The sequence below is a fragment of the Brassica napus genome, chromosome A8, assembly GCF_020379485.1.
Source record: "Brassica napus cultivar Da-Ae chromosome A8, Da-Ae, whole genome shotgun sequence".
Taxonomy (NCBI): domain Eukaryota; kingdom Viridiplantae; phylum Streptophyta; class Magnoliopsida; order Brassicales; family Brassicaceae; genus Brassica; species Brassica napus.
Window position 1 is genome coordinate 19,154,528 of NC_063441.1, and position 19,304 is coordinate 19,173,831.

General features: G+C 37.7%; 4 protein-coding genes across 5 annotated transcripts; 1 reads left to right on the plus strand and 3 right to left on the minus strand.

Moving 5' to 3' along the window:
- Positions 1-3,053: 3,053 nt before the first annotated feature.
- LOC106436222 (spermidine synthase 1-like) lies at positions 3,054-6,049 on the minus strand. 2 transcript variants are annotated; one of them, XR_007315456.1, is made up of 9 exons: positions 5,791-6,049; positions 5,625-5,701; positions 5,416-5,538; positions 4,843-4,947; positions 4,601-4,745; positions 4,322-4,517; positions 4,125-4,242; positions 3,894-4,037; positions 3,054-3,225 (listed from the first exon to the last, which is right to left on the minus strand). XR_007315456.1 is itself a non-coding variant. In XM_013877179.3 (8 exons), the coding sequence occupies exons 1-8, from the start codon at positions 5,951-5,953 to the stop codon at positions 3,972-3,974; spliced, it is 993 nt and encodes a 330-aa protein (XP_013732633.1). In that variant the 5' UTR covers positions 5,954-6,049; the 3' UTR covers positions 3,766-3,971. The 2 variants fall into 2 exon arrangements, 1 of the variants encoding a protein (XP_013732633.1); XM_013877179.3 differs by lacking the exon at positions 3,054-3,225 and having other exon boundaries at positions 3,766-4,037.
- A 2,151-nt stretch (positions 6,050-8,200) lies between these two features.
- On the plus strand, positions 8,201-11,142 carry LOC106436221 (aldehyde dehydrogenase family 2 member B7, mitochondrial). The gene is made up of 10 exons (XM_013877178.3): positions 8,201-8,534; positions 8,764-8,901; positions 8,986-9,128; positions 9,205-9,358; positions 9,449-9,768; positions 9,858-10,031; positions 10,101-10,238; positions 10,322-10,459; positions 10,537-10,598; positions 10,680-11,142. The coding sequence occupies exons 1-10, from the start codon at positions 8,462-8,464 to the stop codon at positions 10,951-10,953; spliced, it is 1,614 nt and encodes a 537-aa protein (XP_013732632.2). The 5' UTR covers positions 8,201-8,461; the 3' UTR covers positions 10,954-11,142.
- Positions 11,073-13,496, minus strand: LOC106436225. Its single transcript, XM_013877183.3, has 4 exons — positions 12,340-13,496; positions 12,076-12,261; positions 11,910-12,001; positions 11,073-11,824 (listed from the first exon to the last, which is right to left on the minus strand). Exons 1-4 carry the CDS (start codon positions 13,105-13,107, stop codon positions 11,224-11,226), a joined length of 1,647 nt encoding a protein of 548 aa, XP_013732637.2. The 5' UTR covers positions 13,108-13,496; the 3' UTR covers positions 11,073-11,223.
- Positions 13,497-15,242: 1,746 nt separating this feature from the next.
- LOC106436214 (extensin-2-like) lies at positions 15,243-18,374 on the minus strand. Its single transcript, XM_022690650.2, has one exon. The coding sequence runs from the start codon at positions 18,307-18,309 to the stop codon at positions 15,463-15,465; it is 2,847 nt and encodes a 948-aa protein (XP_022546371.2). The 5' UTR covers positions 18,310-18,374; the 3' UTR covers positions 15,243-15,462.
- Between the last annotated feature and the right edge of the window lie 930 nt (positions 18,375-19,304).

The following is a 19,304-nucleotide window of genomic DNA, read 5'->3' on the forward strand; positions in this document are numbered from 1 at the left end:
AATTTGTTTAAATGAAAAAATATCTATTTAAAGTTTATAATTTGAAAAAGACAGAAATGAACATATTGGATATTGTGAAAAAAAATCCGACTAATTATGTTCAGATTAATATAAATGATGACCTTAGACATTCTGGAGAGATGTAATTTTTATTAAACTAAATCAAGTTAAGATGGATTCAGACTAATTATGTTCAGATTTAGGTGTTAAGTCTGGACCTTGATCTTAATAACTTATATTTTTATCATAAAATTATATATATATATATATATACACATATACATATAACTGATAATTCCATAAACTTGAGTTTAAAAGATATAAATTTTTCTTTCAAAAAAAAACAAAAGATATAAATTTCTTTTGAAGAATTAATATTGTTCAAAATAAACTATTATTTTATAAACGTATTCTTGATTAAGATAAAAAACTTTCTTTAATTTCGTAATTAATTGCAATTAATGTGATAATTAATACAATATTCATCCCCACTGCAAATTGATTTTAGTTGGCATTACTCAAACCATTTTTCTATTTTAAAAATTAAACGCTCATAAACATTCTCTCTATCACTCGTATTTTCTTTTATTGTTTTCAAAAGTGCACATTTCATTGTAATTATCACATATACATATACTCCCTATGGTTCAGTTCTGTCATGAACCAACCCGCTTGCTGTGGCGGGTGGCTTTTTTGTTTCACAAAATTGTTTCGGGGTATGAATAAACTTTAGATATATTATTATATAATGATTTGGTAAAATTGAAGTCAGAATTATATTATGCTGGCGGTGTAGCTTCATTTTCTTTCTTGTATAGAATTAATTTTGTTGACAAGTCGTGTCATGGTGGTAACATAGAATAGTCATAACTCTACAAAGTGCAAGTAACGTTTGAAGGAAAAAAATTGTAATCTATTAGTCAGTAACCAAACTTCCACACACGATCTCTAAGACTAGATCCATATAGATAAGATGATTTGAATCAATCTTCCTGCTTTGACAAGAAGGAAAATATCATTTAGAAATACAATTATCTTCTCGTTTCTAGAAAGTCTATAGAAAAAGAAATACAATGGAACAAACCAAAAAATGCAACATGCATGTACATAGTAGATAAAGTAAATTTATACTAGTTAAAGAAGAAGTCATTATTAAATTTTATAACCTGACCAAACAAAAATAATTAAAACATGTACGCACACACATTATCGTATTGAGATTAGTTTTTAATTTTTGTTAATATTATAAAGGCACCACGCTGTTCGGGGTGGCCTCTCAAATCTCCCAAGGGCCAAAAGCTTAGGCAGCATTAGGAATATCACTAAACATGCTAACCATGTAGTAAATTACGGTAATGCCCTCGATTAGTTTTAGTGGTTGGAATGTAATAACGTCGACAACTAAGCCGTGTTATGTTTTCACGTCGTCTAACGAGGATTGGGTTGATTGGATCCAAATCAGATAAACACTTCCTTTTTTCTTCTTCTTTTGCTGCTTTTTTCTTGTTGATATCTTCGCCTTTTTATTTTAATATAAAACAATTTATTTTACAGCGACCTTCCACTCGACAGGGGCCAAGCGCGTAGGTGTGACGACACGTGTAAATCAGAGCTGTGAGTTCAGACATTTGTGTTCGAAAAATATCTAAACTTTTGTAAAGGTGGGCACGTGGAAGATGAGTGGGATCTACATGGATGTCTGTAAATAAGCGAGTAAGAATTCGACATGTCATCAGACAGTGTCTTAGAGAGTGTGGGACCCGAAGCGACTTTATCTTGGTTCCTTGGTTCAGAATGTTTCCTGAATGGATAAGTTTTTCGGGGGAGAGATGCTATTTTATCATTACTGCTATTCCATTTACGTCGGTACAATCTAACCAATGATCTATCGACACGTTTTGGGAAGACAACACCTGTTTATAGATTTAATGATGTTTTCGATCCACAATAGGTTTATGAAAAATTAGAAAACAATAAACTAAAAAACGGAAAACCAGAAAAAACCAAAAATGAAGAAAAAAAGTTTATTAATTCGATGCATCAGATAGACAAATGGTTTGGTGAGATACAATGTGTTGAGTCTTTCACATAATTAAAGAGTCTCGACCAAACCCAATATATGTTGCTCGTTGTTGATATTTCATATATCTATTGTATTTGGTATGATTCCTTAGCATATACTTCATCCTAGTGAAAATATGATTTTATAGAATTTATTATTGTTTCACAAAAATAAAATTTTTATATTTTTTAAATACTTTTATATATTTTTGAGAAACATTAATTATGAATATTTAAACTGATTAAAATTTTTTAGTAGATAGTTATTGAAAAGTGTATTACAAAATAAATTGTAAATTAAATTGTATACATTTATTAATAAACAGAAAATTTAAAAAAAAATTATTTTCAAAAATATAAAGAGTAGTAGATAGGGATTTTATTATTAGATCAACGAGTTTTTTTTTTTTTTTTTAGATCAACGAGTTATGAAATATAAAAGGACGATGTCACCTTAGTCTATTATTTTTGTATCGTTTACTTTTATAACATCTATTATCCTTTTCCGCATTATTTTTTCATTGCAACATTTTCCAAACACCGTGAAAAAAAAACATTTTCTCGACGCGTTTATTACGTTTGTGAGAGTTAAAATTGTACTATTAGTTGTGGAAATCTATCTGGTTGACATAGCATTGAACTACGTTAGTTAGGAACTGAAAGCTGAATAATACCAAGACACTGCATTAATCCGGACCAGCTCACGTGGGACATTGAGCATTGATCGACACGCTACATCTACGCTGAAGCAATTGATGATATAGCATCTTGCTTTTCCATGTTCTTAAGAAACAAACCAATCTTCAAGAAGGATAATGTAGCTGTCCACTATCCAGTCACTGATTACATGATTCAAGTCAACTTACTCAATCATCATATGCAATGATGACAACAAAGAAGAAATCATTTGCCTATCCAGGTTAAGCTTTGACATTTAACTTCATGAAAGTCGAGAGGATTTTAACTGTCTGCGTATGATATAAAATGCTAGCTTGACCAAACTTCCGAGTTTTAAATAAATGTGTGAGGCAGAAAGCTTATAAAATTTCTCAGCTTCAATGAAAAAGCAAAGGGAACTTGTTGATAGGGTGCAATGCCATTATGCTAAGATAAGACATACTCTTGCATTAGTGTCACAGGTACACATGCTTGAAACAAATATAGGTGATGATTGGTTCGACTGTGGCTTAAAAAATTTAACTGTAGATGTTTAGCTGTAGATAAATTGGTTGTAGCTGTAAAGTTGTTACTGTAGACTTTTTCTGCAGAGACTTTTACTGTAGTTAAATTTGTTGTAGCTGTAAGTTATAGGCTGTAGATATTTTAAAATAAAATATATGAAATATGTGTTGTATATATATAATTATTATTTTATATGAATTAAAATAATTTATATTAATATTTTTGTTTATAAATTATCAAAATTTGTTGTAATTTTAAAAGTGATATGTAAATAATATTTATATTATTTAAATATCTTAATAATTAAAAAAACACTCAAATTCAAAATTAAAATATTTATAAAAGTTTTTATTATGATTATATAATTTATTTGATATTATAGATATCTTTTTTTACATTTTACAGATTCTACAGCTTATAAAAATATGATGTAGCATTTTTGCCTAAAATACATAATAAAAAGTTTTGCTTTATTTTTTTTGCTGTAGCTTTAAAAATAAAGCTAAAGCATGATTGGTAAAATTAAATAAAAACTTGATGTAGACATTAATTTTTAAAAGTAAAGCTAAAGCATGATTGGTAAAATTTAGTGATTTAAAAATAAATAAAGCTAAAGTATGGAGATAAAACCCAACCAATCACCCCCATAGCATTCTAAAAATTGTTAAAAAAAAAGAGTTTTTATTCTGATAAATGCAACCATCCTCCAGACTACTTCTTCCCCCTTTTCAATTGGTTTTTGACTCGATCACCTTCTTGGCGAAAGAAGGCAAACAGAAGGCAGCTGAATGAATCTGAAACCCATAAGAAGAAAGAGCAGATAAGGATCTGAATGCCAAGATGCATGAAGTGACATATCAAAGAGTTTCTTTTGTTCTCACCTCAGCGTTATAAAACTTCAACGGTCCACTTGATTTGCTGTCATCAATTGGGTTCACAGGGTGTTTGAAGTCAACGTCAGGTCCCTCAGTTGAACATAGCATGAATCCAATAACCCCACTGCAAAAAGAAAGAAGTTAAATGACACAAAATCACAAAAACATGAGAGATTGGATGTTAAAAGGGTTACAAAACATGCCTCGGGTATGTTGGAACACTGGTCCACGCGTAGTTCACAGAGCCCTTGAAGATCTCACGACAATTGGAAACAATGTCTTCGATTATGTCCATGTGAAGCCACAAGCTTTCGGCCTGAGTGCACACAACTCCACCAGGACGAAGCGCTCTCGCCACAGATTGGAAGAAAGGTTTCTCAAACAGCTCCTTAGCAGGACCTGACACACACACACCAGCAACAAGTAGTTAATAATCGAAGTCTGCTTCTCAACATAACAGCAAGGGTTAACTCTGATGGTACCAATTGGATCCGAGGAGTCAACAATGACGGCATCATATGAACCTTCAGCAGCATTCTTCAAGTAAGCAACACCATCGCCAATGACGAGGTTGACACGAGGATCCTCGAATCCAATTGCTACGTTAGGGAAAAACTGCTTAGAGACCTGTAGATTCAACGAACGTGGCAACGAAACGCATATGAACATTCCCATTTACTCATACAGAGATGGAGGAGAAGGTGAAAAGTATGTGAGAACTCACATCAACCACCATTTTATCAATCTCACACATGTCAATCTGCTCAACAGAGGAATGGCGTGCAACTTCCCGCAGGACACCTCCATCTCCTCCTCCAATGACCAACACCTATGAAAAAAAAACAAGAAAGTCACTGATCAGATACAAGAAGCTATAAATGTTCATCTGTTTCACTAAACCATAATCTTCAACTAGTTAAATTGGATGTTAGAAGCTTTGACTATCTACTTTTATTCAAGCAAGTCCTAAATAATCATTTGACGCAGTTAAAAACATTTGCCTCTATTTTATTATTACTACCCAATAAAGTAACTTGAGTTCTCTGAACGTGGGACAATATACCCTTTTTTTTTGACAATAAAAAAGCTAAAAAGAATGTTCATCATCAACCTTTTTCTCTAGTGGACATTCTTATCACCACTCTGTGAGTCTAATCATTTATGCCAGCTACAAAATTCACATCTGATAAAGGACGTCTGGTTACTACATTTCTTCACAAGTAATTATTTAACTCATCATACTTCACCGGAGAAGAAAAAAAAAAGTAATAAATAGTCTTTTGAGTATTTTTTTTACCTTCTTTGGGTTAGGGATAGAGCACAAAGGCAGATGAGTGATCATCTCCTGATAAGCGCACTCGTCTCTCTCCGTAAGTTGTATGACTCCATCCAAAACCAAAACTTTCCCATACGTCGCAGACTAAATAAACAAACCAAACATAAAAAAACAGAGATATGATTGCAGATTCAACCAAAAGTCATTGTCTTTTTAATGTTTGTGTTAACCTGGAAAACAATGACATCTTGGTAATCTGATTTGCCTTGAAACAAAACCTTCTCAACCTTCAAAGAGTGTGCCTCTCCTGCATCCCCAAAAAGACATCATCAGGTTTTGTAATAAAAAAAGGAGATACCTTTATGAAAAAAAAAAAAGACAAGAACGAGAATTGACCTGGCCACATGGGACTCATCTCGGAGAACCACCCGGGAATCACGGAGGAGAAACAAGCCGGCTCCTTTGTCTCCATGGAGGCGACGGCGGCGGTGTTGTTGTTATCATCCTCTTCTCTCGGTCGCTTCAAATCGGTGACAGAGGCTTCTTTGGTGGCATCCATTGCTACTGCCGATAGAAGACGAGAGAGAGGGGATTAGGGTTTTTTTTTTGCAGGATTTGTTTGGATGTGAAGTGAAGCGGAATATATAAGAATTAAGAAGTAAAAGATTCGATAGTAAGACTGTAAAATATCAATTTCATTTATGTTATTTTATTTTGTGGGTTATAATTCCGACGAGTTAATTGCGAAATTATTATGTGATGATAAATAATACGGACGAAACTGCTTTTGCCTCGAATATATCGTTGTCTTGGCTTTTTGGTCTGTCTGTTTTTCTTATTCGCTTCTTGATGATACTCACTTGCCAGACACCACGTTTACGCCACGCGCTATTTCACGTGCAACGTATGCTTGGGTTCGAAGCTCGGCCAAATCACACAACATAGAGAGGATTAGCAAGTGTCAGATATATTCTTGTAGAGGAGGCTCTAATCATAAAACAAAACAGTTTTATGCTGTTAATTGTAAGTGTTTATGTTGATGTGTATGTGATATATTTACCAGTGATAACACAACCATTGAACTATTACATAGGGAAGTATATAAGATAAATTAGTTACCGAATAACAAGTTTCATTTACAATTTTTTTATATAGTTTTCTACTGTATTTAATTTGATGTCCTTGAATCGTTTTGTAATATGGCTCTCATAAGTCTCCCAGGTAACACAGATACTGTCCAAAGATAATTGGATAGCAGGACTTGGGTCGCTTAGGCTATCATATTATTAGGCCCACTAATACTATAGAACCCAGCTTTTGCAAAATCAAATATCATGCAAAGGAGCCCCTTTTCACGAATACACAATAATTTTTGTAGATGTGTTTTTTTTTTTTTTTTGAACATTCGTAGAGGTGTATATTACGCAGATATATTTCGTCTGATAACAAGTACCGACCCTGAATACTGCTGTTTCAGTTTCGTACGTCTCTTCCTAGTTGAAGCCAAGCATTTCAGTTTGAACGGTCCACTAAATTTGGTTTTAGTTGAGCCGAAATCTTTTACGAAAACGATATAAGACCATCTCCAATGTTACACTATAATTTTCTTTATATTTTACTCTAAAATAGAGTAATTCTATTATAGAGTTGGATTTGCTCCAATGGTTCACTCTATAATAGAGTTATAGAGTGAAATATAGAGTATTTTGGTTTTTTCACTCTATATTTGGAGTAAAAAAATAAGATTACTCTATATTTCACTCTGTTATAGAGTAACTCTATTATAGAGTGAACTATTGGAGTAAATTCAATTCTATAATAGAGTTACTCTATTTTAATGTAAATTATAGAGGAAAAAATAGAGTTCTTTTGGAGATGCTCTAAGAAACGAAAAACACTAATGGAAAAACCGAGTTCTTTATTACTAAAAAAGATAGTGAAAGGAATGTTACAAATCCTTGTGGGTCTAATGTGGCTAAGATTGTGTCAGTGACCGGATCTAAACCAATCATGATTAGCCGTGGTGGGCCTAGTGGCGAAGATTGAGAGCCAGTTTTAGCATAAACACATGTCATAGCAATTGATACCAAAATCCCAAATTTCTCCAAGTTTATCTTAATTTTAATTCAAACACAGACGCTGACTAAACTATATTATAATGATATAATATATAACTAATATACTTTCACATGTTCACATAATCACATTTGATATAATGACCTATTTTTAGTGCGGTAGGTGAACCACTCAAATCCACTCTTATAGGAGTTATATATACTTAAGATTTTCAAAATTGGAAAAGAATCGGGAAATAATATTATTTTCTCTTTCATTCTTGTTTAGTGAATGCTTTTTTCGACGACATTGAATGCTAAATAAACTAATAAGGTATGATTTGTCCGAATGAACCAACCAAGTGAGTCAGTGACACCATATTTCTTGCTTATGAATTTCTGATAATTAATTTCACGATTTTTCTTCATAATTTATTAACCTAAATATATCAAGTTTTTTTAACTAAATTTTCCAAATGATATAATGTTTATTTATTTTTTGCAAAAACTAATAAAATAAGAAATGATTTTTTGTCAAAATAATCTTCATATATATGATTTTCAAACATTATAGTTCGTATTAAAATTAGAATAATATATTATATACATTAGCTCTGAGAAAAAAACTTATTTCATTCTAATGCGTTGTTTATATATATATATAAATATTAAATATTTTTGTTTTTTTTGGTCAAAAAATATGTTTGTTTATTTTCAATATTATGTGAACATAATATTGATATATATGATATTAAAACTTACAATAATTCCAAACATTATTTGCACCACATAAAATATATTATTTTATGCAAGTGGTCGCGAATAATGTTCCGACAACTGTTCTCTTTTGGTCTAACTGGCCTGTGTGAACGGATAATATCAGATACTGTATGTCTTAAAAGCGGTTCTTCCTACGTTTGCTATATAACGAAACCATACTAAGTCCTCCTTCAGAGCATACCCGATACAAAGAAGAGAGAAAGTCTTCACCGCGACTACTGTACTTAGTTTCCATGGCGTCAAGAAGAGTGTCCTCGCTTCTATCTCGCTCCCTCATCTCCTCCTCTTCTCTCTTCTCCCTTAGAGGTATACACCTATCCGATGCGATGATTCATTTTCTTAGGTTAATCGCAGATCCACTTTTTTTTTTATATATATCTTATCGGCTGATCCGGTCGGACTCAGAGGAACAGTCTAGATCCTCTCGAAGAATATCTATCTTTCTGTTTGTATTTTATATTTCCTGATTAATTGATTCGGTGATCTCCAAGATTTTTGGATTCTCTATCGATGTGATTTGAATGATTCTCTTCAGGTAAAGATCCTCTCCTGAACAGAGGAGCTCGCAGGTACAGCAACCTCGCTGCTTCTCTCGAAGACACCATCACTCCACCAGTGAAAGTCGAGCACACTCAGCTCCTAATCAACGGAAAGTTCGTTGATTCAGCCTCAGGTCAGAGATTCTTGGAATTGTAATGAAACTCAGTGAATATTATTATTGATGATTGTTACACTAATATTGAATAATGTATTACAGGAAAGACTTTCCCCACGTTGGATCCAAGAACTGGGGAAGTGATAGCTCAGGTGGCTGAGGGTGACGTGGAAGACGTGAACCGTGCGGTTGTAGCCGCGCGCAAGGCCTTTGACCAGGGTCCATGGCCTAGAATGACTGCTTATGTAATAAAAACGTTTCTTTTTCAACATCTATGCTTGTTGAGAGTGACTCTCACATGTTTGGATTCGTTTTCTTCAGGAGAGGTCGAAGATACTGTTTCGTTTCGCTGACTTGATTGAGAAACACAACGACGAGATTGCTGCTCTTGAGACTTGGGACAACGGGAAGCCTTATGAGCAGTCTGCCAATATTGAAGTTCCTATGCTTGCTAGAGTGTTCCGTTACTATGCTGGTGAGTTGAACAAAATCACTAATCTAATATTGTATGATTCTTTTTCTTGATCTCTTTAATGATTATGTCTTTTTGTTGTGAGTTTCTCAGGTTGGGCAGACAAGATCCATGGAATGACGGTTCCTGGAGACGGTTCCCACCACGTGCAGACGCTCCACGAGCCGATTGGAGTCGCTGGACAGATCATCCCATGGAACTTCCCTCTTCTCATGCTCTCGTGGAAGCTTGGACCAGCTTTAGCTTGCGGGAACACCGTTGTGCTCAAGACCGCTGAGCAGACTCCTCTCTCTGCTCTTCTTGTTGGAAGACTACTTCATGAGGCTGGACTTCCTGAAGGAGTTGTGAATATAGTTTCTGGATTTGGTCCTACCGCTGGTGCAGCCATTGCTAGTCACATGGACATTGATAAGGTTTAAAACACACACACCTTGAATAGACAGACATTCAATAGTTTTAAAGATTCGATAGAATTTTCAGATAAATACTCTCTACTCTACAGGTTGCTTTCACCGGGTCTACTGATGTTGGAAAGATTATTCTTGAGTTGGCTTCAAAAAGTAACCTCAAGGCAGTGACCCTTGAGCTTGGAGGCAAGTCACCTTTCATTGTATGTGAAGATGCTGATGTGGATCAGGCCGTTGAGATGGCTCATTTCGCTCTCTTCTTTAACCAGGTAACAATGAATGTACACTCGTAAGAAGCAATAGCTTCCTGATAATAACCTCTTCTGGCTAACTCTTAGGGACAATGCTGCTGTGCTGGCTCGCGTACATTTGTACATGAACGCGTGTATGATGAGTTTGTAGAGAAAGCCAAAGCTCGTGCAATCAACCGCGCTGTTGGAGATCCCTTCAAGTCAGGCATTGAGCAAGGTCCCCAGGTAGAGAAACAGTAACCATACTCTCAGTGAAAGACAAAAGAGCATTTCCACATTCCTAACTTGGTTTGGAAATAAAAAAACAGGTGGACTCAGAGCAGTTCGAGAAAATCCTGAAGTACATTAGACATGGAGTCGATAGTGGAGCCACCTTACAAGCTGGAGGTGACCGTCATGGCTCCAAGGGTTACTACATTCAACCCACTGTCTTCTCTGACGTCAAGGTAAGTAGAACATAATATTACCCTTAAACAACAATTCCTTTAAATTTATTTATATGGTTCTGTATTGAACATGGCAGGATGACATGCTCATAGCAAAAGACGAGATCTTCGGACCAGTTCAGACCATACTTAAGTTCAAGTACAGACCCAATGCTAAAACCAAATATGTCCTCTCTTTTTTTCTGTTTAAATTTACTGATGGCAATTGATGTTTCAATAGGAATCTGGATGAGGTTATTGCAAGGGCGAACAACTCAAGATACGGTCTAGCTGCAGGAGTGTTCACACAGAATCTGGACACAGCGAATAGGCTGATGCGAGCGCTGAGGGTTGGAAGCGTTTGGATAAACTGTTTCGATGTGTTTGATGCCACAATTCCATTTGGAGGGTATAAGATGAGTGGCATTGGAAGAGAGAAAGGTATCTACAGTCTCAACAATTACTTGCAAGTCAAGGCTGTTGTCACTGCCATCAAGAACCCCGCTTGGCTCTAAACCGAACCTATCCCTCGAGGTTGGTTGGTTAATAATGGTTTTGCTTTGGGAAACCTGGAGTTGGTTTTCTAGATTATGATGATAAATTTTATCTTCAGCACATTTTACACATAAAGCTATGTATGAATGAATCATTTCTTGATATTGGGGAATAACCACTTTATGAATAAAACAATAATATTTCTATAAGCAGTGGAAACTAAAAAAGCTTTTTTCACAGTAGATGTGGGAACAATAATAAAAAAATCTTATTATCTTCACTTTTATGATTCAAGGATTCTTCATTTTGATTCTGAGCTTTCTAGTGATCTGTGATGCTCTTGGATGTAGTTGCCGTCTAGTGTTATTATCAGCAGACTGTTCTGCTTCCACCCAGTTTACAACTTGGAGAATCAGAGACTGTGGAACCTTCTTAACATCTGCATCTCCTGTGTCTTTACACTTCTTCATCCCTTTCTCTAGAGCCTTGTCTATAAACTCCATGAACCAGTTTGCAGCTTCTTTCTCTGTCTCTTTAGCCAACCTCGCTGTGTTTCCTAACCCGGAAGAAGGAGGAGGAGGAGCTGATGGGTTCTTGTTCTCATCGTTTGACCTCAGTTGCTTGTGGTTTTGCTGCTGCTTCAGGGAAGTAGTAGTTCTTCTCTTCGTTGCAGTTTTCTCCTGATCAATAGAGTTGTGCTGGATCTCGTTAAGTATCAAAGACGTTGATCTATCTTCAGACTTGTTGTTCTCGCTGGCTGATAAAACAGCTGCTTCAATGGAAGAGATCTCTCTCATGGTTTCAGATATCTGCTTGTGAAACTCCAAGAACTTCTCGAAGCAGACTGCAGGGCAATCAGGTTTTGCTGATTTGCTCAGACTGGCTAATGTTCTGCATTTCCGCAAGAAACTTGATCACATTTTCAAACTCATAAATCACAGAATCAAAACAACAAAAGGGAGATTGAGTTGTATACTTGAGATGACGAACAACTGTTTCAGCGACTGTAGCTTCTCTCAAAGCCTGAAGAGCTATCTTCTGAGCCGTCTCCCTCTGCTGCATAGCTTCCTGTGCCACATCAAAAGACATCTCTCAGCATCACCAAACAAAAGTCTTAATAAGGTACTAACAAACTCAATCACCTTGCTCAGTGTGCTGAGTCTTCCTGTTAGACTCCAACTCTTCTCTAGTTTCTCCACCTTACTATTCTTTGGAGAAGCCAATTTCGAAATAGACTTGGGAGCTTCTCTCTCCTCTTCCATCAAAGCAGCTGCAGCCGTTGCTCGTCTAGTACGTACACTCGGAGGCGGCGAGTTACTCTTCTTTGCCTGCAAAATCTCCATTGTCAAAACAACCCTCACGCTCAAGCCAACAAAGCACACACTCAATAATACAAATGTACCTACAGAGGATTTAAAAGGACTAAGAAGAGCAGAAGAAACAGAGATCATCTTCGCCGTCGTCTCTCTGTCGCAAACACTCCTACTCCTCGGAAACTTGGAGCTCCGAGGCACAACGCAGCTCTTCCTCATCACCGAACCAGGACTCTCCCCTCTCAAATCCCCCATCTTTCCTCCATATGAACACCTTACACCACCCCTCGTCATCGGAGACGCCGCCCCAAACCCAAACCTCCTCTGTTTCGCCACCGGAGTACACTGATCAAAATCCAAAGTCCCGGACTTTAACACAAAAGGAGACGCAACGTCACCGTTTTGACCCCAAGTCCCAGACTTTAACACAAAAGGAGACGCGACGTCGCCGTTTTGACCCCAAGACCCTCTCCTAGGCCTCTCATTCTCATTCTTCCCCCTCGCGCTGACCTCGGGAGTCCCGAGCAGAGGATGCCTCCCCGGGATGGGCCTCGCGCCTTGCACGATAGGAACTGGGGTACCCGGATCGAGCCTGTCGACGTAGATGAACTGGCCGAGCTGCATCTTGTTGCTCAAAACGACGTCGTCTTGGTCGGAGGGGAGGGTGACGTAGATGGAGTGGGAAGAGTCGGAGAGTTTGATGAAGAAGCCCTGTTTCGGCAACAGATTCTTCTCGTCGAGGTCGATGGGGACGATGTCCGTGACTTGGAGGAGAGAGCTTCTGTGTTCTCCCGTGGGTTTGACTCCGGTCTTCATGCCGTCGATTAGCTTCTGGAGGATCCCGGGTGCTAGAGCCGCCATTGAAGGGATTCAAGAAGGGTCTAGATTTTGGAAAGATTTGGATTTGATTTTTGATAAGGGAGATTGAATTTGATGTGATTGAGAAAGTTAGGTTTTTTTTTTTAACTAGGCGCGGAGAGCTAACGGCTACGATAATAAAAGCAAGTTTTTTTGAATGATAAAAAGGAAAAAGAGATTTGATGGGGTTGGAACGTTGTGAGTAACGGTCGAATTTGGTGTGGTAGGGACTGTCGTATGTGTATGTGTATTCGTTGATTATTTTATTTGGTTTGTACTATAGTCTATAGTTTTGATTATTGGAAGGATCTTTTTGGGGGTTTATACGCCTTCTTTTCTGATGCATTTGTTTAAATAATTACTAAATCAATACTTAATAACAATGGGTTACTGACTATGGTTTTCTCCAGAAGATTGGTACATATTTAGTTTGGATATGTATGGAAAAGATTTCACCATGATTTTTTTTTGTTTACAGATTTCACCATGATTATCTTTCTACATTTCTTTAACCACATTATTTGCATTAAATATTATAAATCGAATTAGTATTCAAAAGTACTAGTTTGCAATTATTAAAACTTCTCTCTCTAATAAACTAAACAATATGTTAACTTTTGAGCTGGTCTAGCATGCGTTAAATTTCTAATTTTTCTAGCTAAACTAGCACTTTTGAATAATAATTCTGAAAACAAGAAATTAGATGAATTATTATTCTAAAAAGGACTAATAATTCATCTAATTTCTTGTTTTCAGAATTTAAATATTACAAATCACTATGAATTATATTCTAGTTCTGTGTATTTAAATGTGAAACTGTGTTGTTTTATTTTATTTATGGACCCCAAACACGGCCGATATATATATCTAACCGCCATTGTGTCTGGTCCGTATTAACCGCCATAATATCATCTTAGTTGTTGACCCTCGGAATCAGGAACCATTATCTGATTCGAACTTATCCTTCTTGTTTATTTGATTCATTCTTCTGTCTCTCTCCGATCTTAGCTTACCTTAGTTCCAAAATGAAGCTGCCGCTGAAAAGCCCCGAGACTAGAGAAACCCCAATACGTGAAGTATACGATACAACCACTATCCCTGAACTCCTCCAACTGATCGATTCAATACTTGAGGAACTTCACCGATCACTCGGCATAACATCCGTTGAGGCAAACCAATCAGAGAAGAACCAGACGAGTACGGATGGTCCAGATCCGGTGGATAGCAAAAGGTTAAGCGAACCATTCTTCTTGAAAAAGATTTTACTTGAGAACTCATCTGGTGATAGTACCAACAGAGCTTAAGGTGAAGATAGTGGAGTCCCTTCCGGGAGCGAGTCTCGCGAAGATAGCTTGCATTTGCAGAGAGAGTCAGTGTATGGCATCGGGTAACGACTTGTGGAAACAGAAAATCTGGGAAGAAGCTAGGCATCTTCTTCTTGTTGGGAATGGAGGCAGGGGCTCGGTTAATTGGAAGGCACTACCAACAGAAACTGTCCCCTGTTGTACAACGCGGACGAGAAACCTTAACGGGCATTGACGTGGCCATACGTATACACCAACGCGGACGAGAAACCTTAACGGGCATTGACGTGGCCATACGTATACACCAACGCTGTCGTTTTCCTCAGATCGTTAGGGACCCTGACCCTTTGGGATTGTCTAATGGTGATGATCACTTGCATGGTTCCGTCGGTATACACCGGCGACAACAGAGGCTTGCCCGACGTCGTTTTAGTCCCGAAGGCAACTAGCTATTAAGTTCACAAATGTTAAAAGCTCATGTTTGGGATGTTGCATTTAGATTTTATATGTTTTGAGAACTTATTGCCTCGTCTTCCTGATGTAAAACAATGTTGGGATTCATTGGCTTAGAACAGCTTGCGCTCAAGTTAAACTTATTTTTTTGTTTTAAAGGTTTTTTGGTAACTTTTGCGACCAACAGATGAATGTTCTTGTAACTAGATTTCCTGCGTCATAAAGTACAATTTTCAGATGTGCTTTTTTTTTTGTAGAGACTCACGAGAACTATGAGAAACTGTGTTACCAGCGTAGCTTTATTAATCATGGTCATAAATATATAGACAATCCAGATAGCATAATAGTGGTAACATATAGCATAGATATTACAAATAATAAGGTAAAGAACACAATTTATAGAATTATAACAGGTTACATATGAATGAAAGGCAGCCCTCCCATAGGAATTACAAATGGAAACATGAATTTAAATGAAATTTCAATAGCCAAAGAATTCATATGAACCTTGAAAATTTAAAAAGAACGAGGAACAGAATAATAAAAAACATAGGACATCATATGAGACTTGATGTCTTATTTATGAGTTACATATACCAGGTTAATAATATGAAGGTGGGGGAGGAGATTTGTATTCAACTTTTGGTGAAGGAGAATATGTTAGTGGTGGTGGAGATGTGTAGCCATATGGTGGTGGAGGAGATTTGTATTCAACCTTTGGGGAAGGAGAGTAATAAGGAGGTGGAGGTGAAGAACTGTAGACATATGGTGGTGGAGGAGATTTGTATTGAACCTTCGGCGAAGGAGAGTAATATGGTGGTGGAGGTGGAGAACTGTAAACATATGGTGGTGGAGGAGATTTGTATTCAACCTTCGGAGAAGGAGAGTAATATGGTGGTGGAGGTGGAGAACTGTAGACATACGGTGGTGGAGGAGATTTGTATTCAACCTTCGGCGAAGGAGAGTAATAAGGTGGTGGAGGTGGAGAGCTGTAGACATACGGTGGTGGAGGAGATTTGTATTCAACCTTCGGCGAAGGAGAATAATAAGGTGGTGGAGGTGGAGAGCTGTAGACATACGGTGGTGGAGGAGATTTGTATTCAACCTTCGGCGAAGGAGAGTAATAAGGTGGTGGAGGTGGAGAGCTGTAGACATACGGTGGTGGAGGAGATTTGTATTCAACCTTCGGCGAAGGAGAGTAATAAGGTGGTGGAGGTGGAGAGCTGTAGACATACGGTGGTGGAGGAGATTTGTATTCAACCTTCGGCGAAGGAGAGTAATAAGGTGGTGGAGGTGGAGAGCTGTAGACATACGGTGGTGGAGGAGATTTGTATTCAACCTTCGGCGAAGGAGAGTAATAAGGTGGTGGAGGTGGAGAGCTGTATACATACGGGGGCGGAGGAGATTTGTAATCAACCTTCGGAGAAGGAGAATAATATGGTGGTGGAGGTGGAGAGCTGTATACATATGGTGGTGGTGGAGATTTGTATTCAACCTTTGGAGAAGGTGAATAATATGGTGGTGGAGGGGGAGAGCTGTATACATATGGTGGTGGTGGAGACTTGTACTCTACTTTTGGAGAAGGAGAATAATATGGTGGTGGTGGAGAGTTGTAGACATATGGTGGTGGTGGAGATTTGTATGTTGTCTTAGGGGAAGGTGAGTAGTATGGTGGTGGGGGAGAGCTGTAGATATATGGTGGTGGTGGAGATTTGTAGGCGGGTTTAGGTGAAGGCGAGTAGTATGGTGGTGGTGGAGAGCTGTAGACATATGGTGGTGGTGGAGATTTATATGCGGGTTTAGGTGAAGGCGAGTAATAAGATGGGGGAGGTGGAGAATGGTAAACATATGGTGTTGGTGGAGATTTGTACTCAATCTTTGGAGAAGGAGAGTAGCATGGAGGAGGAGGTGGACAAACACATACATGTGGGTGTGGTGGAGATTTGTACACAACCTTAGGTGATGGAGAATAGTATGGTGGTGGTGGAGAGTTGTAAACATATGGCGGTGGGGGAGATTTGTATGCATGTTTAGGTGGAGGAGAATAGTAAGGTGGAGGTGGGGAGCTGTAGACATATGGTGGTGGTGGGGATTTGTATGCAGGCTTAGGAGAAGGCGAGTAATATGGTGGTGGTGGAGAACTGTAGACATATGGTGGTGGTGGAGATTTATATGTAGTTTTAGGAGAAGGAGAATAGTAAGGTGGAGGTGGGGAGCTGTAGACATATGGTGGTGGTGGGGATTTGTAAACATGCTTAGGCGAAGGCAAGTAGTACGGTGGTGGGGAAGAGTTGTAGACATATGGTGGTGGTGGAGATTTGTATGCATGTTTAGGTAAAGGCGTGTAGTACGGTGGTGGTGGAGAGCTGTAGACATATGGTGGGGGTGGAGATTTGTATGCGGGTTTAGGAGAAGGAGAGTAGTATGGTGGTGGTGGAGAACTGTAGACATATGGTGGTGGTGGAGATTTGTATGTGGGTTTGGGTGAAGGTGAGTAGTATGGTGGTGGAGGAGAGTTGTAAACATATGGAGGTGGTGGGGACTTGTATGTTGGTTTAGGTGAAGGCGAGTAATATGGTGGTGGAGGAGATTTGTAAACATAAGGAGGTGGTGGAGATTTGTAGTCAACCTTTGGAGAAGGTGAGTAATATGGTGGTGGTGGAGAATTATAAATGTATGAAGGTGGTGGAGATTTGTATGTGGGCTTTGGAGAAGGTGAATAGTATGGTGGTGGTGGTGAATTGTATACATACGGTGGTGGAGGAGACTTGTAATTTACTTTTGGAGAAGGAGAGTAGTACGGTGGTGGTGAGTTGTAAACATATGGGGGTGGTGGTGGAGAGCTATAGACGTAAGGAGGTGGTGGAGATTTGTAGTCTACTTTGGGAGAAGGTGAATAGTATGGTGGTGGTGGAGAGTTGTAAACATAAGGAGGTGGAGGAGATTTGTAATCCACTTTCGGAGAAGGTGAGTAATACGGCGGTGGTGGTGGTGAGTTGTAGAGGTATGGGGGTGGTGGTGGAGAGCTATAGACATAAGGAGGTGGTGGAGATTTATAATCAACTTTAGGAGAAGGTGAATAAGATGGTGGTGGTGGAGAGTTGTATACATAAGAAGGTGGTGGAGATTTGTAGTCTACCTTAGGAGAAGGTGCATAGTATGGTGGTGGTGGTGGAGAACTGTAGACATAAGGTGGTGGTAGAGACTTATAATCTACTTTAGGAGATGGCGAATAATGCGGTGGAAGTGGTGGAGAGGTGTATACATAAGGTGGTGGTGGTGATTTATAATCAACCTTTGGTGCAGGAGAATTGTACACTGGTGACGGTGGTGGTGGAGAGCTATATGTGTAGGGCTCATAAGAAGCAGCAACCATTGTTGCCATGATAACAAAACCAAGAGCATAAACGAGATGGGCTGAATGCCCCATCCCTGGAGAAGATGTCATTCGTATTTTGCTTGCTTCTTGAACGTTTTTTTTTTCTTTTTGTTTTGGTTTATGATTCTTCGTAACATGCGCATGCCTTTATATAGAGTATGGGTTATTACCATATTTTCTATATGTTTCGCTTGCAGCTCAGACTCAGTAATCATAGAGGCATGTCTGCGCCAATCTATCGCAATCGTGTAAGAACGTGCATCAAATGTCAACGATTCATTTTCTTATTTTTTACCTCAAGTTTTCGTGAAGAAAGATGCATATCATTGTTCAATTATTATGTCAACGACCCAACTAATTTGTTTCTTGGTCTTCTTAAGTTTTTTCTTTTCAGCTTTTCTTATCCTTCCTGGTTGGAGAAACTAGTGGAAATATTCAAATCGGAACCAGTGTCATACATTCGATGTTAGTATTTATGTATTCCCATTGGATCTCAATGATTGATACTGACGTAGTTTGGTAACGTTTTGGAAAGTTTTTTTGGTAACTTTTGCGACCAACAGATGAATGTTATTGTAACTAGATTTCAGGCGTCGTTAATTTTATTACACAAATTTCGATGCATTAGCTGATGCTAGATGCATATCAGAATATATTTTACGTGAGTACGTAATATAATTTAGATATTAACAGGTGTGTAAATTTTTGTAAAAAATATATTTGAACTGTCATGATAATTTTAATAAAAAATCAAATTTTTCTATTTCTCTACTTTTTTTTTAAGATTTGTTATAAAGTACATCGAAGTTGAATTTTAGTAATCTAAATGTTTATTGTTTGGAAATCTTTTTTTCATGGTTTATTGTTTGGACATCTTATATCATTTATGTTGAAAAGCGTTTCCTATTTTATTTTTGTAAAAATCTTAGAATTTTGTTATTTAACTTTGTAAATTAAGTAGAGCGTCTCTTCGGAAGGACTCAGACCCGACTACCACTTGATCTTAGAAGATAGACGTCGTAAAAAAAAAAAACTTTGTAAATTAAGTTGAAAAGCGTTTATTT

Bases quoted from the DNA above. Each gene is read 5' to 3' on its own strand.
- LOC106436222 (XM_013877179.3), bottom strand. From the start codon at position 5,953: ATGGATGCCACCAAAGAAGCCTCTGTCACCGATTTGAAGCGACCGAGA. The intron at 4,948-5,415 runs GTAAAAAAAATA...TTTTTTTCATAG, and splicing joins CTATCCCTAACCCAAAGAAG to GTGTTGGTCATTGGAGGAGG. The intron at 4,243-4,321 runs GCATGTTTTGTA...TTCTTTTTGCAG, and splicing joins AGTGTTCCAACATACCCGAG to TGGGGTTATTGGATTCATGC.
- LOC106436221 (XM_013877178.3), top strand. From the start codon at position 8,462: ATGGCGTCAAGAAGAGTGTCCTCGCTTCTATCTCGCTCCCTCATCTCC. The intron at 8,535-8,763 runs GTATACACCTAT...GATTCTCTTCAG, and splicing joins TTCTCTCTTCTCCCTTAGAG to GTAAAGATCCTCTCCTGAAC. The intron at 10,239-10,321 runs GTAGAGAAACAG...ATAAAAAAACAG, and splicing joins GCATTGAGCAAGGTCCCCAG to GTGGACTCAGAGCAGTTCGA.
- LOC106436225 (XM_013877183.3), bottom strand. From the start codon at position 13,107: ATGGCGGCTCTAGCACCCGGGATCCTCCAGAAGCTAATCGACGGCATG. The intron at 12,262-12,339 runs GTAGGTACATTT...GAGATTTTGCAG, and splicing joins TTAGTCCTTTTAAATCCTCT to GCAAAGAAGAGTAACTCGCC. The intron at 12,002-12,075 runs GTGATTGAGTTT...GATGTGGCACAG, and splicing joins GACTCAGCACACTGAGCAAG to GAAGCTATGCAGCAGAGGGA.
- LOC106436214 (XM_022690650.2), bottom strand. From the start codon at position 18,309: ATGACATCTTCTCCAGGGATGGGGCATTCAGCCCATCTCGTTTATGCT.